This window comes from Cladosporium halotolerans (genome assembly GCF_011745625.1).
Source record: "Cladosporium halotolerans strain TM138-S3 chromosome Unknown Sca26, whole genome shotgun sequence".
Lineage (NCBI taxonomy): Eukaryota > Fungi > Ascomycota > Dothideomycetes > Cladosporiales > Cladosporiaceae > Cladosporium > Cladosporium halotolerans.
In genome coordinates, this window is record NW_027191477.1 from 16,223 (window position 1) to 38,362 (window position 22,140).

General features: G+C 54.0%; 7 protein-coding genes across 7 annotated transcripts; 4 read left to right on the forward strand and 3 right to left on the reverse strand.

Moving 5' to 3' along the window:
• Positions 1 to 132: 132 nt before the first annotated feature.
• WHR41_06264 (uncharacterized protein) lies at positions 133 to 1,218 on the forward strand (the record flags this gene model as incomplete). The annotated part of the gene is made up of 2 exons (XM_069374869.1): positions 133 to 660; positions 712 to 1,218. The coding sequence occupies 2 exons, from the start codon at positions 133 to 135 to the stop codon at positions 1,216 to 1,218; spliced, it is 1,035 nt and encodes a 344-aa protein (XP_069227561.1).
• Positions 1,219 to 1,636: 418 nt separating this feature from the next.
• On the reverse strand, positions 1,637 to 3,610 carry WHR41_06265 (uncharacterized protein; the record flags this gene model as incomplete). The annotated part of the gene is made up of 4 exons (XM_069374870.1): positions 3,287 to 3,610; positions 2,121 to 3,233; positions 1,741 to 2,073; positions 1,637 to 1,686 (listed from the first exon to the last, which is right to left on the reverse strand). The coding sequence occupies exons 1-4, from the start codon at positions 3,423 to 3,425 to the stop codon at positions 1,637 to 1,639; spliced, it is 1,635 nt and encodes a 544-aa protein (XP_069227562.1). The 5' UTR covers positions 3,426 to 3,610.
• A 314-nt stretch (positions 3,611 to 3,924) lies between these two features.
• On the forward strand, positions 3,925 to 6,511 carry WHR41_06266 (uncharacterized protein). Its single transcript, XM_069374871.1, has 4 exons — positions 3,925 to 4,218; positions 4,283 to 4,334; positions 4,405 to 5,471; positions 5,552 to 6,511. The coding sequence occupies exons 1-4, from the start codon at positions 4,126 to 4,128 to the stop codon at positions 6,479 to 6,481; spliced, it is 2,142 nt and encodes a 713-aa protein (XP_069227563.1). The 5' UTR covers positions 3,925 to 4,125; the 3' UTR covers positions 6,482 to 6,511.
• A 677-nt stretch (positions 6,512 to 7,188) lies between these two features.
• WHR41_06267 (uncharacterized protein) lies at positions 7,189 to 8,691 on the forward strand (the record flags this gene model as incomplete). Its single annotated transcript, XM_069374872.1, has 1 exon — positions 7,189 to 8,691. One exon carries the CDS (start codon positions 7,189 to 7,191, stop codon positions 8,689 to 8,691), a length of 1,503 nt encoding a protein of 500 aa, XP_069227564.1.
• Positions 8,692 to 9,263: 572 nt separating this feature from the next.
• On the forward strand, positions 9,264 to 9,710 carry WHR41_06268 (uncharacterized protein; the record flags this gene model as incomplete). Its single annotated transcript, XM_069374873.1, has 1 exon — positions 9,264 to 9,710. One exon carries the CDS (start codon positions 9,264 to 9,266, stop codon positions 9,708 to 9,710), a length of 447 nt encoding a protein of 148 aa, XP_069227576.1.
• Positions 9,711 to 11,128: 1,418 nt separating this feature from the next.
• WHR41_06269 (uncharacterized protein) lies at positions 11,129 to 15,426 on the reverse strand. Its single transcript, XM_069374874.1, has 2 exons — positions 12,242 to 15,426; positions 11,129 to 12,185 (listed from the first exon to the last, which is right to left on the reverse strand). The coding sequence occupies exons 1-2, from the start codon at positions 15,261 to 15,263 to the stop codon at positions 11,263 to 11,265; spliced, it is 3,945 nt and encodes a 1,314-aa protein (XP_069227577.1). The 5' UTR covers positions 15,264 to 15,426; the 3' UTR covers positions 11,129 to 11,262.
• Positions 15,427 to 15,957: 531 nt separating this feature from the next.
• On the reverse strand, positions 15,958 to 21,839 carry WHR41_06270 (uncharacterized protein; the record flags this gene model as incomplete). The annotated part of the gene is made up of 8 exons (XM_069374875.1): positions 15,958 to 17,042; positions 17,092 to 18,649; positions 18,699 to 19,490; positions 19,541 to 20,776; positions 20,826 to 21,212; positions 21,258 to 21,326; positions 21,383 to 21,683; positions 21,736 to 21,839. The coding sequence occupies 8 exons, from the start codon at positions 21,837 to 21,839 to the stop codon at positions 15,958 to 15,960; spliced, it is 5,532 nt and encodes a 1,843-aa protein (XP_069227486.1).
• Positions 21,840 to 22,140: the final 301 nt, after the last annotated feature.

Here is a 22,140-nt window from a genome sequence, read left to right on the forward strand (position 1 = left end):
GAAAGAATTCGGATTCTGTATCCTCAACGCGACCTTTCAACTCACATCAATTTCGTGCTGCAATTACTTGCACGGCCCGGACATCAACCGGACATCAAACAACTCATTCTCCACCATTGAACCAACACAGAAATGACCGTAAGCCAGAGCGCACACCGGAAGCCACGCGTGGTCTCACTCGGGCGGCCTGCATTCGTCGGCAAAGAATATCTCGACGAATTCTCAAAATCGTTCAACTTCTCAATACTGGAAGCCAAACATCGAGCTGAGACCAAACAGCTTCTACCATTGGACATTGAGAAAAATGGCCCCATTGATGCATTCGTGATTCGAATGGGTACGCCGCCATTTGAGCCTTTCGACGAAGATTTGCTCGGTGCTCTAACACCAGAATGCCAAATCATCACGTCTGCAAGTGCTGGTTTCAACGAGTTCGATGTGGAATGGATGACCCGGTCTGGGGTGTACTTCTGCAACACTGTTGATGCCGTCGCCGAAGCTACGGCCGATATGGCAATCTTCTTGACGTTGGCAACTCTGCGCAACACTTGCAACGCGGAGAAAAGCCTCAAAAATGGTACTTGGAGGGGCGGTCTTGCACCAACTAGAGACCCGTCAAACCTGACCTTGGGCATTGTTGGAATGGGAGCCATCGGAAAAGTTTGTCAAATCCCAGTCCCGGAGCCGGTGCATTCGCTGACCTCAACGCAGTACCTTGCGAAAAAGGCCCTCGCGTTCAACATGAAGATTAAATACTACAACCGCAACCAACTCAGCCCCAAGCTGGAAGAAAGATACGAGGCTTCATACTGCTCCACCCTTCAGGAGTTGCTTGCCTGCTCCGACGTTGTCTCGATAAACTGCCCATACAACAAAGACACCGAGGGATTGATTGGGCAGTCCGAATTTGAGGCAATGAAGGATGGAGCCTACTTCATCAACACCGCGCGCGGACCTATCGTTCAAGAAGAGGCTTTGAAGGCGGCGTTGGAGTCTGGCAAGGTCACAAGAGCAGGCTTGGATGTCTTCTGCAACGAGCCGAACATCGATCCGTGGTTTTTGGAGAGCGATGCATGCATTGTGCAGCCTCACTTGGGTGGTCTGACGGACGCGGCCTTCCAACGTGCCGAAAGGGAATGCTTTGAGAATATCCGCGCGCTATTCACAATTGGCGTGCCGAACTCGCCCGTGAATGACTTATCCAGTCGTAGGAAGTAGTTCCTCTGTCCAATCGAATTCAACGTTTCGTACAACGTGTATACACTGCGTCCTTATCTTTTCCACTTATGACAATGTCCTCTTTCGTGTTCTGGACGCAGAACCTGTCCAATGCTTGTTGACTTGCGTCTACAAACGCGAGTGAATCTTATCATGCAACACCAGACTACCGCCAGATAGAAGATTGCAGTATAGACATGCGGAAGGATCTTGCTGACACTCGCATTGTATGAAGTATTCGCGTGATGGGACGGGTCTTACGACGTAGGAATGCGCTCAAAGGAAAGTCATGCTGGCAACTGCTTGAAACACAGTTATATATCGTGCACTTGAAGTTTATACCAATCAGAAAGAATTAGTCTCAATCGCACCGCCGACGCTCGAAATTTGCAAGCCTCGATCCTCTCCGGCCATCAGACTACACACTTTTGGCTGGCAGGTTCACAATCTGCTCCGCACTTTCGATGTCTTGACTGAAGTCTGTCAGCTCGTGGTCTATTCGAAAAGAGTCGGTAGACATACTCATGCTGTCTACCTTCGATGAGGCTGGCGTGTGTTCCTGCTTTCGAGCGGAAAGCCATGAACCAAGAGCCCTCGAAGATCCTATCCAGCTCCTCGAGGCTGTGTCCCGCGGTCTCCGCACCATGAGGAACACGTAGACTAGAGCGATGAAGCACCATCCGGCGAAAAAGATGAAAGCACCCCAGTTGTCCATGCTGGAGAGGATGGAAGGCGTGCCGCGGCTGACTCCGAAGTAGAACAGCCAATGGAATGTTTGAGAAAGGGAGGAGCCGAACGAGCGGAGATGGTTGGGCCAGACTTCAGAGCTGAAGACGTACGGTAGGACAAGAAGACCTTAGATGCGTCAGTCAAGAGCATATGTCACAGCGGAAGCAGCTTACCGATAGTGTAACCGAAGCCGTGGATGAAGATCATGGCGATAGCGGCCTGACTTGATGAGTCTGAAACATCTCCTGCGGCTCTGTACTTCAAGAAAACACCGATGTAGATGTCCGAGATCATCTGGATGGTAATGCCGGTGAAAAGACTGCCACGACGTCCCAATGCGTCGATCAAGAAGAAACTTGCGATAAGGGTGAAGAAGAACTTCGCAAGAGAGTACATGGAGCTGAGAAAGAGTGAGTGTGATTTATCACCGACCTCGCCTATGAGGCTCAAGATCGGGATGAAATAGCTCGTGACGCTGTTGGCGCCGGAGAGCTGTGCAAGCCCATACGAGATGCAAGTTTGCATCACGCGACGAATGTTTGCTTTGACCGTGAATGTTTCGACAAAACAAGTGCGGGTGGCCTTCCAAGACACAACGTGGGTCATCACTCCAGTTCTAGCGCGTTCTTTTTCCAGCTCAGAGACGATCTGCTCGAACTCAGACGAGACTCTAGTACTGTCGGCACTCAGCCCTCGAAGGGCGGCCAGGTTCCGCTGTGCTTCTTCGATGCGCCCAGCACGCACGAGCCATCGAGGGGACTCGTATGCGAAGAAGGTGAGCCCGATGATGAGAGCCAGGTAGATGCATGGAGCGAAAAACACAATCTGATACTGCAACTTGCTGGCAGCAATGTGAAGAGAGATTCCGTAAACGCAGATCGTGGATAAGAAAAGACTCAGGAGGAGAACGACGCTGAACCACACTGTGATCAGCCCTCGAATCTCGGTGGGTGCGATCTCGACAAGGCTGAGAGGGCCAGTGACGGTGTGAGCGCCAATGCCGAGTCCAGAAATGACGCGAGCAATGTATAGCGCAACGAGCGAGCCATTGCTAAAAGTAGCGATGATCTGACCCACAATCCAGACAGTGGTGTAGAGTCGCATTGACCAAAGGCGGCCGAGGGTGTCGTTGAGAAAGAAAGATACGAAAGCGCCTATGCCAGCACCGATGTATACGACGGAGATGAAGTTGGCGATTGCTTTTGCATTCGCGCCCGAGCTGATGTCAAAGGCGTCCGCAAAACCAGGCAGTGAAGGCACAAGCGAAGAAGAGCCTTGGTCCCACGCTGGTAATACAAATCAGCAGCGCGTCCGATGGTTCAAGCACAGGAGGTCTTACTAAGAGTGACTCCGCACATCGCGTAAATGGACGCGGAAAACAGGAGTGGCCAGTTGCATATCAGCTGGCGCGGAGTGTTGCGGACGGCATCGATGTACCGAGCCAATGTCGAGTCTTTGAGAAGGTCTGGGACACCCATGCTGGATGTAGCTCGAGCCGGATGTGGAGATGTATAAGAAGACCGCGACCCCGAGCACGTGTGGAAAGGCGGAACAACGTTACAGCACGAGTGACCAAGAGCACCGAGGCGGGAGCCGAGGATACATTATAAGTCCATTGAAGGAGACAGCATAGCCGTGCAAGATCGGTGGCAGAGTCTGGCCGGGGTTGGTGTGCCATCGGGCGCCGGCATCCCGAGTATCTCGACGGTTGCTACACCGCGCGCGGATGAGCTTTTCGCTATCGTCGCTACGAGGCCATCCTTGCATGCTTCCGGGGGCGGGGGTAGCGCCATTCGGGGGAATCCGATATCGCCAAAGGCTGGCGATAGCTGATAGCAGACAGACCGAGGATGGCGGTGCTTTGGAAGGCGGCGAAGCTCGACGGCGCAGATCACAGACTGGACTGAGATGTGCGCAACGGTCAGATATTGGGCTGGGCTGCGCGCAGAACTTCCCTTTGGCATTGGGTTGTGTGTCTGCGCAGTCGACGACACTGCCGGGACTGATGGGCGGACAGGCAGAGCGCGGCCATGTCTGCTCAGCTGATTCTTGCCTGACTACAGAGCCACCAGCGCGATCATCGCAAGTGCCTCGGCATCCTCAGTGTCCGCAAGCCGTGGCCCTCATGCTCACCACATCCCGTCCTCGCCACGCCTTCAACGTCGCGGCACACTCATCATGGGTGACGCTCGCTCTCCGCCGGCCAAACGGTCGCGTGTCGGGGACCGCACGACGCTCGCGTGCATAAGGTGTAAGCAGAAGAAGCTTAAGGTCGGTGGTTGTTTTCCTTCAGAAGCCGACGTTGCGCGCTTGACAGGGCTGACGGCGACGCAAGTGTGATGGCGCCAGTCCAAGGTGTCAGAATTGTGCAAAGAGTGGGCAACAAGGTAGGGCAGCTCGCCGTGGCACTCCGGATCTCCCACCTTTAGCCAACATCGTGACTGAATCGTCAAGCAGATTGCCTGATCGAGGATCCCGCCACCGGCCTGCAGCGCCCGCGAGACTACATGCAAGCCCTAGAGTCGCGCGTGGCATACCTCGAGGGTCTCCTTCAAGAAGCGAGACCAGAGATTGCTGCGGACCACATGGGTTCCAATACTCAGCGAGCACTGGCTGGCGGCATCCCGTCGCCGCGTGAGGCCAACGCTACCGGAATGCTTGCCTCGCCGCCCATGCAAGGAGACTTGCTCGCGCAATCGCAGCTTCCTGGTCCGCGAGATTCTCATATGGAGCACTCCAGACCTGGAGACACCGCTAGGTCTGATCCAGTGTCCTCGGAAGTTGCTCTCCTGTGCGTCAACGCTTCCGGGCGTGAGCCGCAATACCTCGGTCATTCGTCCGCGTTGTCATTTGCACATGTTGCGACTCAGGCCATGGGTCTGGAGGATAGCTCTACAAGCCAGAATTTGTGGAGCGGCAGTCAGCCTGGCGATAACAGCTCGAGATCCGCTACAGCCCTTGAGCTTAAGCATCCCTCGCCAAACGTTGCTGAAGCACTCTCTCGGGCTTATTTCGAAAACATCCACTTGCAGTACCCTTTTCTACACCAGCCTACTTTCAATGACTGGCAACAGAAATGCTGGGAAGCTAATCTCAATGGTACCTTGTCTGACGCTGGGCACGTACCACTCTTCTTCGTAACCATGGTGTACGCCATCGGCTCCATCGTCCTCAGCCACGGGCTTTCCGATGAAGCCAAGGACTTATATACCATGGCCATGCGATATTTCCCACCAATCCTGAACACTGATACATTAGAATCTGTACAAGCTCTCATTGCTTGTGCAGTCTTCTCGATTCGCTCACCGGTCGGTGCAAGTCTCTGGATGATCTCGGGCATGGCTGTCCGCAAGTCCATTGGGCTTGGATACCATCGGAGCTTTACTGCGTTACGAAGGGCTCCTGGTTCTTTGTCAACTGAGATGGCCAAGAGATGCTTTTGGGTCGCCTACGACATCGACAGAGTAGCATCATTCGTATTGGGTCGACCAACTGCCATCTCCGACCAGGCGATTGACGCTGAGGTATGCGAAACTTGAAGACTCCCCAAAAGGAAAAACAATTGCCGTCTCCACACCAGTCTGCTGACCTATGCCTGTGTTAGCTTCCACTCGACATCAACGACGATGACCTTGCAGACGGACAAGTACCTCGGAATCTCCGATTCCACAGCACTGAGCCGCCGACCACGATGACCGGCGCTATCCACGTGATCAATTTGCGACGCCTCTGGTCAAAGATCCACGGCTTCCTATATGGGGATTCCGCAGCTTGTCCACGTGGCTTCAATATAGCAGACTCTACGATTTACGATCTAAGGCAGGAACTCGAAGAATGGCGGGCTTCTACGCCCCCACAGATACAAGTCCAGTCCAGCGGAGCCAAACCGCTCTCTGTGTACACGTCGCGGGAGTGGTTTACGCTGGCGTACAATCATTCCATTCTACTCCTCTACCGACCTTTGATCAACGACACTGCGGATCAAGCCATGCAAGCACAATCCCAGCCTGGACTTGTGGACATGGCTTTCGAAGAATGCTACATGAACGCACAGCAGATGTGCATGACGTATCGCAGTCTCTACCAACAACCGTCCATCCAGTTCACCTGGGGCAGCTTGCACATTCTGTTCCTCGGCGGAATGACATACCTGTACTGCCTGTGGCGCTCCGCAAAGATCAGGCAGACAGCCAGGCTGAAAGACGTCATGGGCACCTGCATGGCATGCTCGATGGTGCTGGTGATCATAGCTGAGAGGTGGAGGATGGCGACAGCGTACCGTGACATGTTCGAGAAGCTGGCCGAGCGCACCATCAACATGCTCGAGCTGGACATGTCGCGACGGAAGCAGGCGAGCAGCGGTGCCGAGGCTCCTACATCAGGGTTCGACGGGTTCTCCGACGACGCTTTGCCTTTCGATCAGTGGATACTGGATCTCGATAATGTTGGCGTGCCGCCCGAAAGCGACTGGCTCGTCCAGGAGCTTCTTGAAGGGGTGCGGAATTTTGAGCCGAACGGCTTTGGTGGACTGTAGCATAGTGTATTTGAAGATTTGCTCCACGAATCTGTATTGGAATCGTTTCGACCTTCATGTTGGCAAGTTCACAAGACGCCCAATCATCCGGAGCGTCCTGTTACTGTATCCGGCCAAGTCAGTTGAGAATTGCAATTTATCATTTTCTCTCTTCGAGATCACAAGGGTCCGGATGTCGGAACACTTGGCAACCACTCCGACTACATCCCAAGCAGGGTTATTCCGCATGGTCAACTCCCGGTATTAACACAAAAGCGCGGAGCTTGCGTGCAGCCTTCGGGTTCGCGCGTTGCAGATGCGGGGGCGATGGGTTCCTCCGAACCGGAGGAATTCGCCGAACCCCTCTTCAGCCCCCTCTGCGATTCCGGCCCACTCTCCTGCTGAACAGATAAGCTTTCACCTGGTCTTCTGTTTGATAGGCGAGACCGGCGTAAGCCGAGCGCGATGGCAGAATACATGCGAGAGATGATAGTTGCTCTTTTGACCGAACATGTGCTTCCGGCGAGTTGCATCGGCAATGTAGGCTATCGTGCCGTCTTGCTGTGAGTTACGGTGCAAAGAAGATCATCCTCGGCAGTTCTCCAAACTACAACTTCGCAGGCCTCACTAGCAAGCATCTGCATTGAGAGCACGGGAAGCGAATCATATTTCCGATTTACCACGGACACTCAACAGCTTCACAGAGCTTTCGAGAACTGTGATTCGAGATGTCGACGACTGACGAGATCGTTGAAACGCCACCCATGATGAACGAGCCCATCATCATCGTGGGTGCCGGTGTATTTGGGCTCAGCACAGCAATCCATCTGGCAAAGCGAGGCTACAAGGACGTGACGGTGTACGATCGTCACTCCTACGACGACTCGCAGTTTTCATACTTCAAGGGCGCCGACTCTGCATCTGCGGACATCAACAAGATCATCCGGTCAGCCTATGGTGGCGTCAGCATCTACCAAGACCTGTCGCTAGAGGCAATTGAAGGCTGGAAAGAGTGGAACGAGAGATTGCGCAAAGGCGAAGACTTGCTTTCAGGTCTGAGCAGAGGCGACCAAGTCTTTGTACCCAACGGCAACTTGAGCATGACAGACACGAACGAGATCACCGAATTTGACCAAGCCACCATTACTAGCATGGAAGCTGCTGGATATCCTGGAACTCAACTCAACGTCACGGATGCTCGAGACCGGAAGATTGCAGCCGAGAAAGGCTTCGGCTTGGCCATTGATCCTTTCGGACGGGAGAGAAGAGGCCAGCCAAACACCGCAGTACTAGACACTACTGGCGGTACGGCCGTTGCGGACAAGGCTTGTCGCTTCGCTCTGCATGAAGCGCGCAGTCTAGGCGTCAACTTTGTTTTGCATCCTTCAAAAGGTGCATTCAAATGCCTCACCTACCATTCCAACGCTCGAAGACGGGTGACTGGCATCACCACTAGCGATGGACGGTCGCACCCAGCATGCATGACCATCATGGCATGCGGTGCATGGACACCTTCCCTCGTCCCCGAAATGGACGGCTTGTGTGAAGCGACAGCGGGCACCGTGGCATTGATCAAGATACCAAGGGAATCACCACTTTGGGATCGCTTCAGCCCCGACAACTTCCCGTCATGGCAGTGGAACATGCGGAATGGTTCTGAAGGCGGACTTTACGGATTCGCACGCAATGAAGAGGGTTGGCTGAAGATCGGGTACCGAGGCCTCAAATACACCAACCCCATCAGCCAGGCGGACAGCATTCAACGCAGCGTGCCCGTGACTCGATGGACACCCGATAGAAAAGGCGGAGAGCGATTGACATCGGCCCCTGAGCATGCTTTGAAGGTGATCGAAAGGTTTCTTCAGAATTACTTGCCAGAGCTCGGCGCAGCCGGACTAAAGATCTCGAAAACTCGCATCTGCTGGTACAACGACAGCTTCGACAATCATTTGGTAATTGATCGCGTTCCTGAAGTGGGCGGGCTGATGGTAGCTACGGGTGATAGCGGGCACGCGTTCAAGTACCTTCCCGTCCTCGGGTCATATATTGTCGATGTGATGGAAAGGCGAGGGATAGACAGGGCTTGCATTAGAGCCTGGCAATGGCGTAGTCTTGGAGTTGAAACTCCGCAAAATGTTTTGATGGAAGGGAGCGCAAGTCCGAGGTCGTTGCAAAAGGTGCCTCTTGTTGCAGAAGAAAATCTTTCTGCGCCTCTGCGAGCTCGGCTCTGATGTCGCGCGTTGTATCCTGTACCAACAACTTACACCTGCGAATAAGGCTGCTATGCAGCCAATCCAGCCAATCATGATGACAGTGTAATCCTTAATAGGGCGAGTACATTACAATGCAGAAGGACTACGTGCGTATCTCGGCGCTCGGCCAATCCGATGTCTCAGCACGTGAGCGTGCTCTCGTGGGAATCTTCTAGTCACTCATCTTTGCTTTGTCAGCATGTCATGATCAGTATTCCATCCCAGCTTTACACCAAAGAACAAGACGAGTATGTGGTAAGACGTGTGGGGATTCTGGTACGATACATCAGCACAGTCAAGTGATTAGTGATCAAATCCATTTCGGAGGGTTTCACCACTAATGACGCGATTCGTACCCACTGATGAGTGATCACCAATTAGAAAGACATCATAGCATAAAGCGATCACCGAGAAGACATTTGGGTGGAATCGGATGCGCAGTCTAGTCTTGCAAGCTTCTGATTACGGCTTGTCGCATCTACACCAGACAGTATCCGCATGCGCATCTGCCCAGACCTTACGACCGAGCTCTCGAATCTCACAAACACAAAATGCCTCTCTGGCTAATTTACCATCCAACAGGCACTTTCGAGGATGTGGCCTCGAAAGAGTCGTTCGCCAAAGACATCACAAGTGCGTACGTCGGATGGGGTCTGCCAGCGTTCTACGTGATCGTGAATTTCATCAAACTTACCGGAACCGACATGTACATCGGCGGACGACCGAACACTGGAAACCCATTCATCCGCCTGCGAGTTGACCACATTGCGGTCCGCCTAGACGATGATGATGCTGCATACAACCGTGTCACGGCTAGCATCGACAAGATTCTCAAGCCGCACATCGAGGACAAGGGATACGACTGGGAGTATCACATCGACGAGACGGAGAGAAGGCTGTGGAAGATCCAGGGCCTTGCACCGCCGCCCTTCAAGAGCGAGGAGGAGAAGGTGTGGATTGAGCAGAACAAACCGTCGCCGTGGGAGAATTCGGAGTAGAGCCCTGCAAATCAGAGCTGCGCAGGAAGCTTCTCCTGTGGCGTTGACTCCGTCTTGGGCCGCGGGCTACACAGCCTCAGATCATCCAGCGGTCTTTACCTGTTTTTGTTCTAGAATACCGGTAGCAGTAGTAAAGCCGTTGAGCGCGATGAATCAGTATATTTTATCCATTTCACGAAGCGGCTGCTGAGGACTGGCAGTATATATAGCTGCAAATGGCACAGTTTCAAGATGACGATAAACTGCCTCAATGGCGCTCTCTCAGCTCGTGTATGTGGCCAATGGCGGTTTGCGCTACGGTATAAGGTAAGCCAAAAGGCCCGCAGTCAGGGCGGAAGCTCCTCTGAAGTTCAACAATCCTTCGACAAAGCTTGAACAGCATTCAGGTCGGAGTGGCGGTGCAGAGGAATACGAAGGACGAGAAGAACGACGACCTTTTTGAACACGAGGATACCACAAGACATCGCTGCGTAGACAGACATTTATATATACACTTGTACGGAATACTCAGGTCTTATTGAGATTCCCAGCTTACTCACATGTCCTTTGATCTCCGACAGCAACGCGCAACATCATCTCCGACGAGGGACCAGATTGACAAACCATTCAAAATCCCACGAGTTCCTTGCGACACAATGAGAACCGGAGTCTGTTCCAAAGCCCTGACTCTTCCGGTAGCCCTGGGTGTGGCTATCGCGGGTCCCGACACCACCAGCAGCGACCCAACGAGTGCCCTTGTCTATCGCGACACAAGTGGAAAGACCGCTTGCCTGGGCGGCCAGGACTCTGGAAGTCGTCATGTCGCCCCCTTGGCGCGTGTCTAATTCCGATTTCAACAAAATGCGAGAAGGCTCGATCATTCATGTCGGCAATACCTGCGATGAGTATGGGAACGCTCTTGGACTCGGCGATCCGATGGTCCGGACCTTCCGACTGAGCACGTAGGTCTTACGCCACAAGAGATTGGCAATGATCGGACGATGATTTGGCATTACCTTCCTGCATGGCCGGCCTTTGCTATGTGTCGAGGAAGCACGCATGACCAGTCAGCTACTCCCAACCGCCGCGATGCGATCTCAACTTCACTTGGGCGTCAAGTAGGGAGGGCGGTTCTCCAAGTCCGCTCAGGATACTCCATACCAAGCGGTTACAGCGAACCAGCGATTTGCGCAAGGTTCACGGCATGCATAGTAAGAGGGAGCCAACTTTGCCAGGAAAGTCTGTGCGAGTCCGCTGAGGGCCGATGGCCGGCGCGTAAACGAGCTGGTGCGGTGGACGGGTTCGGCGAATCCAGGTGAGGTGAGACGGGCTTCCCCCGACCGCGGCGGCCGAGATTGTTGCAATTGGTCCAGAGACGGCGGATATGAGGTGACTGAGTCGGATCAGCGAGGTTAGCATCGACGTCCCTACTGCAGCGGTAGCGCAAAAAGATTTGCAAATTGAAGAAGTGAGTATGGTGTATTCTACGCTCGCAAAAACTTGGTGTCTCACGAGTAGACGCCGACCACCACAACATGTACCCTTGCTACAAATACATTGGACGCGAACGACCTCACGTGCCCGTACCTCCCAGATCTTGCTCCTTGACAAACCTGCTGTAAACGCCCTTTCTCTGCAACAACTCCGCGTGCGAGCCGCTCTCTACCAGCTTTCCAGCTTGCAAGACAAAGATCTTGTCCGCTTTCTGAATCGTACTCAGCCGGTGTGCTACAGCAATCGTAGTCCTGCCCTCAGCAGCCTTATCGAGAGCCTCTTGCACCAGGTGCTCCGACTCCGAGTCCAGCGCGCTCGTCGCCTCGTCGAGAAGGAGAATCTTAGGATTGCGGAGTAAAGTCCTCGCGATGGCGATACGTTGTCGCTGTCCACCTGAGAGCTGAACGCCCTTGTTGCCCAGAGTAGTATTGTAGCCATCCGGGAGAGACGAGATCAAGCTCTCGATGTTGGCGTCTTGGCAGGCTTTGGCGATGCGCTCGTCCGAGACTTCCTCGTGGAGAGGCAAACCCATGAGCAGGTTCTGGCGGATGGTCCCAGAGAACAGCACAGGTTCTTGAGCGACGACGGAAAGTTGAGTGCGGAGAATGTTGGCCTCGAGGGAGCTGAGATCTGTGCCGTCCACGGTGATTGATCCGGAGGTAGGGTAATAAAGTCTAGACATCAGGCTGATGACTGTGGACTTGCCGCAACCCGAGTGTCCGACGAGAGCTACAAAGCTTCCCGCTGGGATGTCTAGGCTGAGACCGTCAAGCACAATTGCTGGGCGTCCAGGGTACGAAAAGCGGATGTCGTTAATCTGTATGTGGCCCTCCAGACTCTTGTTGCTACCGTCAATCTTCTCGCCAGAAGCCTTTTTCTCTGTCGAATCGTCGCCCAGTAGATCGATGAGTCTTTCCGCAGCGACCCTTGTCTTGGTGATGTCTGGGCCGAAACCGAAGAAATTGGCCGCCGACTGCGCACCAAAGATTACTGCAGCAAGGCCTGTCACAGGATGTTAGCTTCTAAACGCCGTCACTCTCATTCATGGACCACCTTACAGATGAAGAACTGCTCAGCTCCATACTCTCCCGAGCCGATCAATTTACCGCCGTACCAAAAGACCAAGGCGAAAATGAGGAACTGCGAGGCTTGCGAGATGCCGAAGAAGAATGAAGAGGTGATGACCCATCTCATACTCTTGCGCTCAGCATCGACAAGCTGATCCCGGTAGGTTTGCCAGACCGTCGACTGCTTTGACAGCGATGCGACCGTCCTGATTCCAGAAATGTACTCCGATGCCGAGGCCGCAGAGTCCTCGAACGTCTTCTTCGCCATCACTTGGAACTTTGCCAACAACGAGACTCGAATGAATCCGCTGACAAGAATGACGGGCACAACTGATATACATACCAACGCAAGCTTCCAGCCAATGGCAAGAGCCAGAATCATGCCACCGAAGAGGGTGACCGCACCGTCAATCAAGGTACCGAGTGTCGCGCCCGAAATAGCTGCCGCGTTGTCAGGCTCTGTAGCCAACATGGAAGTCAAAGCACCGGCCGAGTGTTGGGGCGTGTCAAACCATTCCGCCTCCTGTCTTAGACTGAAGCCAAATATGGTGTTCCTCAACCTTGCAGTAAGTCTCGCCGACGCAATCCCAAAAAGGTAGCCTCTGCCTGCAAGTGCGAAGAAAGCCACGAAGCCCACGAGCAGATACATGCCAGCCCAGAAGTTGATCTTGAGGCCGACGAAATCCGGGGCAACAATCGCGAGGATAGATTTGGCGAACAGAACAGCGCCCACGGGCTGGACCATGCCTGATATGACTGACAACGCGCAGCCGCCGATTAGAAGCCACTTTTCTTGCCGATTGTAGTGGTAGAGGAACTTGCTGACCTCCCACCATGAGTGCTTCTTCCCAGCACCTGTTCCCTTGTCAAGATCATTGTTGTCGTCCATATCGGTTGCTGACAGGGTTGTTGAAGCCCGTCGGAGGCTTGTCCCCAGCTTGTCGTGAGTCCTAGTCCGAGAGACGGCAGGCGACAGCTCCGCCTCGGTAATCTCTGCCTCTCCGAACTTCTCGGAGTCTTTCGCCTCGCAGTCACCTCCAGTGTCCTTCGATAGGACTTGTGCGTCTACGAGCTTCTTGTAAGTACCTCCGAGAGCAAGGAGTTCGCTATGAGTCCCCTGTTCGCACACCTGTCCACCAAGGATCACGGCGATAGAGTCCGCATCGCGGATAGTCGACAAGCGATGCGCGATCATGATAGTGGTGCGATGGCGACTTGCTTCTTGGATAGCAGCTTGAACGTAGCGCTCGCTTTCGGTGTCCAGAGCGGATGTCGCTTCGTCAAACAGTAGGATCTTAGGGTCGGAGATCAGAGCACGAGCAATAGCGATGCGTTGTCGTTGTCCACCGGATAGCAGCACGCCACGCTCGCCAACTGAAGTCTTGTAGCCTCGCGGCAGTCGTGACACAAAGTCGTGAGCGTAAGCCTGCTTTGCGGCCTGAATGACAGCTTCGTCAACCTGCTGTTCAGTGTATTGCTTTCTCTGAACATCCGACAGGCCAAAGGCAATGTTGTCGCGCACGCTTAGACTGAACAAAACAGGCTCCTGGCTCACGACGGATATCTGTCGCCTTAGACTGCCGAGATTGTACTTGGTGATGTCGACGCCATCGACGGTGATGGTTCCTTGCACTGGTGTGTAGAAACGCTGAAGCAGCCCGACGACCGTTGACTTTCCGCCACCGCTTGGCCCTACAAGAGCAGTTGTTTTGCCGGCAGGTATGTGTAGGTTGTAGTCTGAGAGCGCATTGACCGTGATCCTAGATGGATAGACGTGTCGCACGTCTCTGAACTCGATCTCGCCTTGAATGTTGCCAGCGTCCGAGCCTTGCATGTCTGTAGCGTCGATGGGTGACACCCTATCAATAGCGCGGAAGATTGTAGCTGCAGCAGTCGTGCCAGCGTTGAAGGCCTGGAAGTTTGGCGCGATCATCGCCACTGAGAAGCAACCCGTCATGATTGCCAAGAGGGTGATGATGATGGCCACGATGTCGACATCCCCTGATTGCTGAAACCTGTCGCCCTGCCAGAAAGCGAGTCCGTACATGAGATTGACGATCAACATCATGATAGCAAGCATGATGCCAGTGTAAGACTTCGATTTGCCACTCCACTGCTCTGCAACGTGCGTAGATGTCGCGTATCGGGCCTTCAAACGCTCATGCATGTTCAAAGCCAGGACCGTCTTGATCGCGCTGAAGGCTTCCTCTGCCACCGTCGCTGCTTCCGACGCCCCTTCGCCGGCCTTCTTGCCAGTGCTTTGCATTGGTACGGAGACGGCGCCCATGAAAAGCAAGATGGCTAGCAAGCTAGAAGACAGAATCAATGCCAGCGCCCAGTATTGGACGAAACCGACAACGAAGGACCCAACGACAGTAGCCGTGAAGGTCAGGGTCAGCCCCACCTTCTCCGAGATGGCCTCCTGGATTGCATTCATATCTGAGGTGATGTGAGAAGTCATCTTTCCGGTACCAAAGGTGTCGAAGAATCCGATGTTCTGCTTCAGCAGAGAGTGCAAATACTCCTCACGGACCTTCCGAGCAATGCGGCGGCCGGTGTGCTGCCATCCTGCCGTAGCGATCCATTCAAGCCCAAAAGAAGCGATCGCCAGATAAACCAGATACAGGATGCGCTGATTGCTTGCGCTGTTGCCGCCCACGGCCGCACCAATGTTGGCAACGGAGCCGTTGCTGAGGTCACCCACTAGCTGACCGAAGATAATGATCATCAGAGGCGCGATCACGCCTGCCGCGAGAGAACATATAGCACTGACAACGACGAGGAGGAAGTCGGCGGGACTGGCATACCGGTAGGCGGAGAAAATGTTAGCCTTGGCCTCGTCGGAGAAGCCGATCTGGTCTTTGAGGATCTTCGCCTGGGCTTCAGTAAGGCCAGCGTGCGCGTAGTCGTCGTCTGAAGGACCTTTCGTGTCTCGGGACTCAGAGTCGCTGCCCTTCTCGGGCTCCTTGTCATCTTTCCCATCCTTGCCTTTGTTCCGCTTGAAGAGCCGCATGACGCGATGATCATTAGTCGGGGGAGCGCGTCGACGAGATTAAGGCGGTATCAGCTTGCAGCCATAGGGGAAGGACGGCAAAGAAGCCTGGAGGATGAGGGTGCATGTCTCCTGCATAAATAAAGTCCTCAGCACGCGCGGATCAGGCGACAAAATAACAAGTCGCCTTGGTGAACACTGCGGCCTGGAGCTGCAAAGCCGAGTGCCAAGTCAAGAGGCGAGCGGGAGATGCGACACCCGGCGCGACTCTGGGGGGAGACGCGAATGCGAATAGGCTTCAGCCGCGCGCGGGCTCCACAAATGAGTCTCAATCAGGTGGAATCGCGCGCTCGGCCGCCGGCTCCATCTTTGCGCATTTCGTCGATAGAGTGGGACAGATTGATATTTGGGTCATCGGACGGAGTATGCGTCGCTGGAGCCGTGGCGAGGTGCCAGCCGCTGTCTGCCATGGCTTCTTGATGGGGTATTACGGTGGAAACTGGGTTATTAGGGTTACCAGATTAGGGTTAACGTCGCGCTCGCGAAACTTGACCTTACGTCGGAGTTGGCCCAGCGTTCGTCTGCCCACCTTCAAGCCCACGCGAGGTTGATACCCTCCTAACAAATACGCCAAACATGCCGCCTCCCATGCGCAAATCATCACTTGCAAAGCCTCAGATCGAAACACGCCACACAGCATCGCCACCCGCCCTTCTCACGATTCATTCGAACCCACCGTGCTAGGTCCCCTCGACCGCGAAGCGTGCCCGCCATCTGTCTTGTTCCCTCGCTGTACATCAGCGATCGAGCTCTCATACAAATCGTCACTCCTGGAGCGGGGCAGTGGCAGCCCTGCTCTCTCCGCTGGGTAGCCTCCGAGCGCGCCGCTTCGGCCGTGGAAGCCATGCACCGTCCTAAAGCCACTGGGTGTGTCGGGGCTTCTGTTGGCGTTGTTACCGTTAGCTGGAGGGCTCCTTGGAGGCGAAACTGAGCTGTCGAAGGAGGCATGGACAGGACGGTTTAACGGATTAGAGGATAGTCTGGCGTTGGCGTACCCACCCTTCCTTTGGGGGACGTAAGAGGAGGACTCCTCGTGAATAACCTGAGGCCTCAAATCGCTTTGCGACTTGTGACTCGTTGGAGGGCTGGACCCGCCTCTCTCCTCGCTCGCTTTGACATTTGCGAGGACTTCTTCGCGGTACTTGCGCTCCAAGACCTTGATGTCATCTTTGAGTCTTTCTTGGATTTCTCGTTCGAGATTGGCAACCTGTGTTGCCGACTCAAGGCTCGCTTGCGCTGCGATGCTTTGTTCCTCCGTCTTACGCATCTTCTCCTGCAGATCTCGGATCTCATCCCGCAGGTCAAGGTTCATCTGCGTCTCTCGACTCAGAGCTTCGTCCGCAGCTTTCACTTCGTCTTGAAGGATGCCCAACTCTTGCTTCTTCCTGAGCGCGGCATTGGCTTGTCTCTCGGTCTCCAGAAGCCTCTGAACTTTCTCAACAGAGTCATTGGCGAGAGCGGTCTGACCTCTCTCGGCGCTGAGCTGCACCAAGAGTTCCGCACGCTCATTCTGCATTGCTTTGACCATCTGACCTGCAGACTCGTAAGTCTGGCCTTGGAAGGATTTCGCTGCCAGCATGCGCTGTTTCTCGTGTTGCAAGAACTCGATGTCGTTATGGCTGCTTCGGAGTTGCTCCTGCGCCTCTGCGAGTATTACTTTCAACCCCTCGATGTTCTCGTCGCGCTCGCGCAAATCCTCGAGTGCCTTCCGCAGATGCTCCTTCGAAGGGTTCGTTTTGACTGGGACAGTTAGCAAGGTTTGAGTTCTTGGTAAGGTTCTTGCACTGACCTTGTTCCTTGTATGAATCGATGCTGGTGTTCATCTTGTCCGCGAGTACCGTCGCACAGGACGGGTTCAATCCGTTTGCGGCGGCTGACAGCGGAAGTCCACGGTTGGGACTTCGGTATGTCACGTCTGCACCCGCATCACATAATAAGTTCACACACGCTTCGTCGCCTTTCCACGCCGCCATGATAAGCGCTGTGTCTCCGTCCGCGTTCCTGGCGTCTATGTCGGCACCATGTCGGATTAGCAACTCAATGGATTCCATGGACATGTGCGCCGCTGCGTTGATCAGAGGAGTAGATCCATCGCCGCTCGCAACCACATTGACGTTGATGCCTGGCGGGGAGACGAGCAGCTCGAGGACCTCATGCTGGGCTTTTTGCGTTGCAGCCGTGATTGGGTTGGTAAACACGCCTCCGCCGAGATTCGGGTCAGCTCCGTGTTGCATGAGGATTCTGACGACCCCTACTCTCTTGTTGTCGCAAGCAGCCTGCAAGGCGGTGCTACTGAAGAAGCCTAGCTCTTCGCTGTCGAATGCCTTCTTGTTGACTGCAGCCCCATGCTCCAACAAAATGTTGACCGCATCATCGTGGCCTTCACCAGCAGCGATCTGTAAGGCGTATCCGCGATTGCCGTCAATCTGGGCGCCATGCTCAATCAACGCTGCCAGTATCGGAACGTTGCCTGAGCTTGCGGCTGCATTCAGAGGGTTTAGAAAGTCTGTCGTGGCAGACGTGTCGGCAGCATATACGGCGATCGACTTTGGCCACTGAGCAAGAGCGTTGGCATCCGCTCCGCATGTGTTCAGAAGCCAGCCCACTGTTGATCCTTTGTTCAAGACGGTGGCCTGGTACAAGGAGAAGTCGCAAATGTCCTTCGAAACGCCATGTCTTGTGAACTCCCAGATCTTCTGCAGAATGTCGAGATGCTCTTCGCGGCTGGTTGCTGTCAGGTAAAACGTGGCGTCGAGATAGACGTCTCTCCTGTTTCCTTTCGCGGTATCGTTGATGGTGTATTCCAGCAGCTCATTGACACAGCCCCAGTTCTTCTCAAGAGCCGCGGAGAGGATTGCATCTTCCACCGTGTTGTTCGTGTACACGTGCTCGAACTTGAGCAGTGTGCAGACACTTTCGTGACGGCCGGAGTATGAGGCAGCGATCAACGCTTGGTCCAAAAGCTTGACATTCTGGAGCCACTTGATCTTGCCTGACTGAAGAATGTCTCGGAAGAGCCCTGGCTCGGAGATTCCGGCTGAAAGCGTGAGAGGCGGGTCGCATCTTGTGTAGTCGACGTCGAAATGCACCTCGCCGCCCATGATCAGCTTGACCGCATCTACCGTGCCTGAGCGGATGGCGGCGTTGATGACTGGACCGATCTTTTGGCTGAATGCATTGACGTCGCTCCCTTTCTCGATGAGGAGTTTCATCACTGTGTGATTGCCACGAAGCGCAGCAAGATGCAAAGCGGTTCCGGAACTCCCAGCGCCAGACTCAGTATCGGCGCCTGCTCTGATCAGCGTGTCGACAGCGTCGTACTTGTTCTTAAATGCAGCAACGTGGAGCTATCCAGATCAGCACAGGTACTCTCACAAACCAAGGAAGGCAACTTACCGCGGTCATTCCGTCGGCGTTGAGAGAAGAGAGCAGTCCCGCGCCAAACCTGGTCACGAGTATGGAGACCAGCTCATTCGCACCGAGTCCCGCAGCAACGTGTAAGGCCGACATCTGCGTCGTGTTCAACTCATTGAAGTCCCCCGACATGGTGGCGAAACTTCTCAGCCACCCGTGCCTTGCGATCGAATCCCCTCCCCAGAAGTCTTCGTCATAGTCGCAGAGTTCCTGTACAGCGTCTGGGAAGCCTTCGCTGATATGCTGGAAGAAGTAGCGCACAGGGTAGGAGCAGGTGATTGTCGAGGCCAAAGAAGCGGTCCCAGCTCTCTCCCTGGTGTCCTCGTCTTCGTGGGTGGCAACCAAGACATCTGTATCGCGTATCAGCGTTGCCGCAACGACCTTTCTTTCGGCTGACGAGTTGCCATCGGCAGATATCTCAGGCGACGACTGCTGCGCGTCGACCAAGTTGAAAGTTGCTTTGATGTACTTGAAACATCTCAGCGCCATCAAGCCGTGATATCGTCGTCTCTGAGAGCTCGCGGAAGCCGCATCTCCGTGAAGCACCACCGAAAGCCGATCCCGGAATTCTGGGTTGGTGAAGAGGATCTTGTTGCCCATCTCGTCCATCTGGAGAATGGGAGAGCACATTCGTACAAGTTCCTCCAACCGGCGGAGATCCTCGATCTGGGTCAGCACGGCCAGTTCTGCCAAGGTCGGAGGTTCGTAGGCGATGGTCATGGAATGCATCAGCTCTTCAATCTCTAGCATAGCATCTTCCTCGTGATTCAAAACCTGGAGAAGGTCAGCGCGTGTTCTGAAATCCCTGTGGGCTTGGAGCTTGCCTTATCCCAAGCGTGGTCAATGAGCCTCGGCATATTGTAGGTTCCAGTCTCCCGAAGCCATTTCCTGATCATCAAGCTGTTGTCGCTGCTTGGCATAGCGTGCAAGAGGATGAATAGGATATCGATCCAATTCTCATCTTGTGATTGACTTTCGACAAAATTGCGAACGTAGTAGGCAAAGTCCGGACTGTAGTTCTTTGCCGACTTCAGTTGCACGATTGCGTCTCTGGCATGTCTCTGCCTGGACACTTTGACTTTGCCCCCGTACTCAGCGTCGTTATCCAGATCAATTGCCGAAATAGACTGCGCCGTCAAGTAATGAGAAATGTGCTTCTCATCCCGACTGGTCACAAGCCATTTGGCTTTCCGTGCCGATGGATTTGATTCAAATGCCGTCAATCGCAGCTTTGCCAGAAGCGCATTCGTGGATGCGCCAGAATCTAAGCAATGCATGTTGCTGATGACAACATGGATGCTGTTCACTGCCGGATCCTCGATCATGTCCTGCAGACATCTCCACAGATTGTCAACAGTGGCCGTAGCTTTCGCACCGGAAGCGTCGGCAGAGGCTGCTGCTCGGCCGCTGTCAAAGTGCGCTGGACCACGGTATCGTGGGTTCGGCACAAACCATCTGGCATGCTGAGCCAAAGATTCGTCTTGGTTGATGAGCTGCATGATCAAGCTCTTCAAAACGTCCTCCGCTGAGCAGCATCCTGGGAACCAGTCGCAAAGGAAGAATGCCAGAAACTCCTGGTTTTGAATGCCAGCAGCATCTGCAATGGTGGAGTTCGATGCACTCAGCTCCAGCCGCTGGATCGCAGCTAGTGAAGCGTTCGTTTTGCCCAGTCCGGGGCCACCTCTCATCCATAAGTAGCAATCTTTAGGCTCTTTAAGACTTCCAGGACTGAGCCACTTCTGATAGAGGGGCTCTGCCTCAAGCCATGATGTGATCACCCGATCTCCGACTTTCGCTTGGAATTTTGCTCTCATATCGACTGTGGAAAGCGACTTTCGGACCTGATTGATGAACCTTTGCGGCAACAAACGTTCTCCGGACGACAAAGCCCGCTTTCTGACGTTCATTCTAGCTTCTCGTACCATCTTGGACAGCGCAATTCGAACGGGTACAAATTTGGGCGAGTCGATACTTTCGAACTTGACGAGATCACTGTGACCCGCGGTCAGGCCAACGCTGTGAGCTCCCTGCAGCTCCGCTGATTCCTTTTCGACGAAATGCTGTGTCTTTTGTCAGTCCTGCACACTGCGACCGAAGAACTCGACTTACAGTGCTAGCTCCAAAGGCAGAGATGCCGAAATCCATTACCATCCGAGCTCCTTGCTTAAGGAAAGGCTGTTGTAGTAAGTTCGGCAATCTGTCAGAGTAAGACATCGCGGTCGGAATCTGCTCCCAAGCGCAAAACAGGTCGACCGGCGGTACCAGTCTTGTGCAGATCTCCATGAAATCACTGGTCACCTCGTCCAGTGTGTCGTTCTTCTCGGTACGCATGAATGCCAGGAGCGATTCATACGCATCCTGCCCGAAGACGGAACTGTGCAGCAAAGCGATCTTGGCCATGTCTGAACCCTTGAATGGGACGCCGAAGAAGGCGCACCCGACGGTGGCATTCACAATGGGCTCAAACTCTCGCTTTGACTTGGCCATGCAAAGCGCCTAGGCCTATCAGCTTGGTTATTCTTCGCGAGGTTGAGATCGTACCTTTGCGACAACAATTCCGCCCATGCTGTGACCAATGATGATCAGAGGCCGCGCCATATCATTCCCGACCTTTATGAAAACAGGTTCAGTATCTGCTCACTCGATGAATGGGGATGTCATTCTACCTTGCGCTTCTCCCTGAGATCGTCCAGAAGCCATGTGCAGATACTTTTCATTGTAGCCCTCACTTTCCGGCGGCCGCGCCAAGCAGAAGCATAGTCGTAAAGCATGATTCGAGACTTCTCAAAGATTGATGCTAGCCCGTCTGGATCTCTCAGCCAGTTGAAATCGTGGTCTGAAGCAGGAATTGGCCGCGAAGGCACCGGAGTACCGTCCGCCACGTGGAGATGAGTATTTGCATCGCTGTCAGGCTTCCACGTCCAACACTCTTCAGGATTTGTTCCCAGTCCTGGCACTGCAAGAATACTAGCCCAACGTCAATGTGATGATTCGACAGAGAGTGCGGTGGAAAGCTCACTCTACTTCGGCAAACGGGTGATCGTGGAAGATCTTCAATCCTTGGCCCAAAGTTCGATATATTCGAGTTTGCTTCGTGACATTCTCCTCAAATTCTAAAGACATCTCGACAGGGTTGGACTGCGCTTTTCGCGGCCATTCAATGCTGCGAGATGCAAAGTCTAGATGTTTATTATGAAAAGGGGACCAGTCTCTACCCAAGAACAACACTGAACAAGGCTACTGATCGGAACACTCACCTCCCTGGTGTCTGACCCTTCAGCTCGAGCTAAACTCATCTGATGTTCACAAGGCTCCCGGGGCTCCACTCGTCGCCTACTACAGCAAGGTCTCGATCGCCTGAATTGGATTCAGCTGCGGGCCGTTGCAGCATCGAAGTGACCTATCCGCTTCCGTTCTCGATAGT

What these genes read in the sequence shown, in the direction of transcription:
- WHR41_06266 (XM_069374871.1), top strand. Translation starts at nt 4,126, where the DNA reads ATGGGTGACGCTCGCTCTCCGCCGGCCAAACGGTCGCGTGTCGGGGAC. An exon ending in TGCAAAGAGTGGGCAACAAG is followed by an intron (nt 4,335 to 4,404) that starts GTAGGGCAGCTC and finishes ATCGTCAAGCAG; the next exon opens with ATTGCCTGATCGAGGATCCC. An exon ending in ACCAGGCGATTGACGCTGAG is followed by an intron (nt 5,472 to 5,551) that starts GTATGCGAAACT and finishes TGCCTGTGTTAG; the next exon opens with CTTCCACTCGACATCAACGA.
- WHR41_06269 (XM_069374874.1), bottom strand. Translation starts at nt 15,263, where the DNA reads ATGCGGCTCTTCAAGCGGAACAAAGGCAAGGATGGGAAAGATGACAAG. An exon ending in AGCTGAGCAGTTCTTCATCT is followed by an intron (nt 12,186 to 12,241) that starts GTAAGGTGGTCC and finishes ATCCTGTGACAG; the next exon opens with GCCTTGCTGCAGTAATCTTT.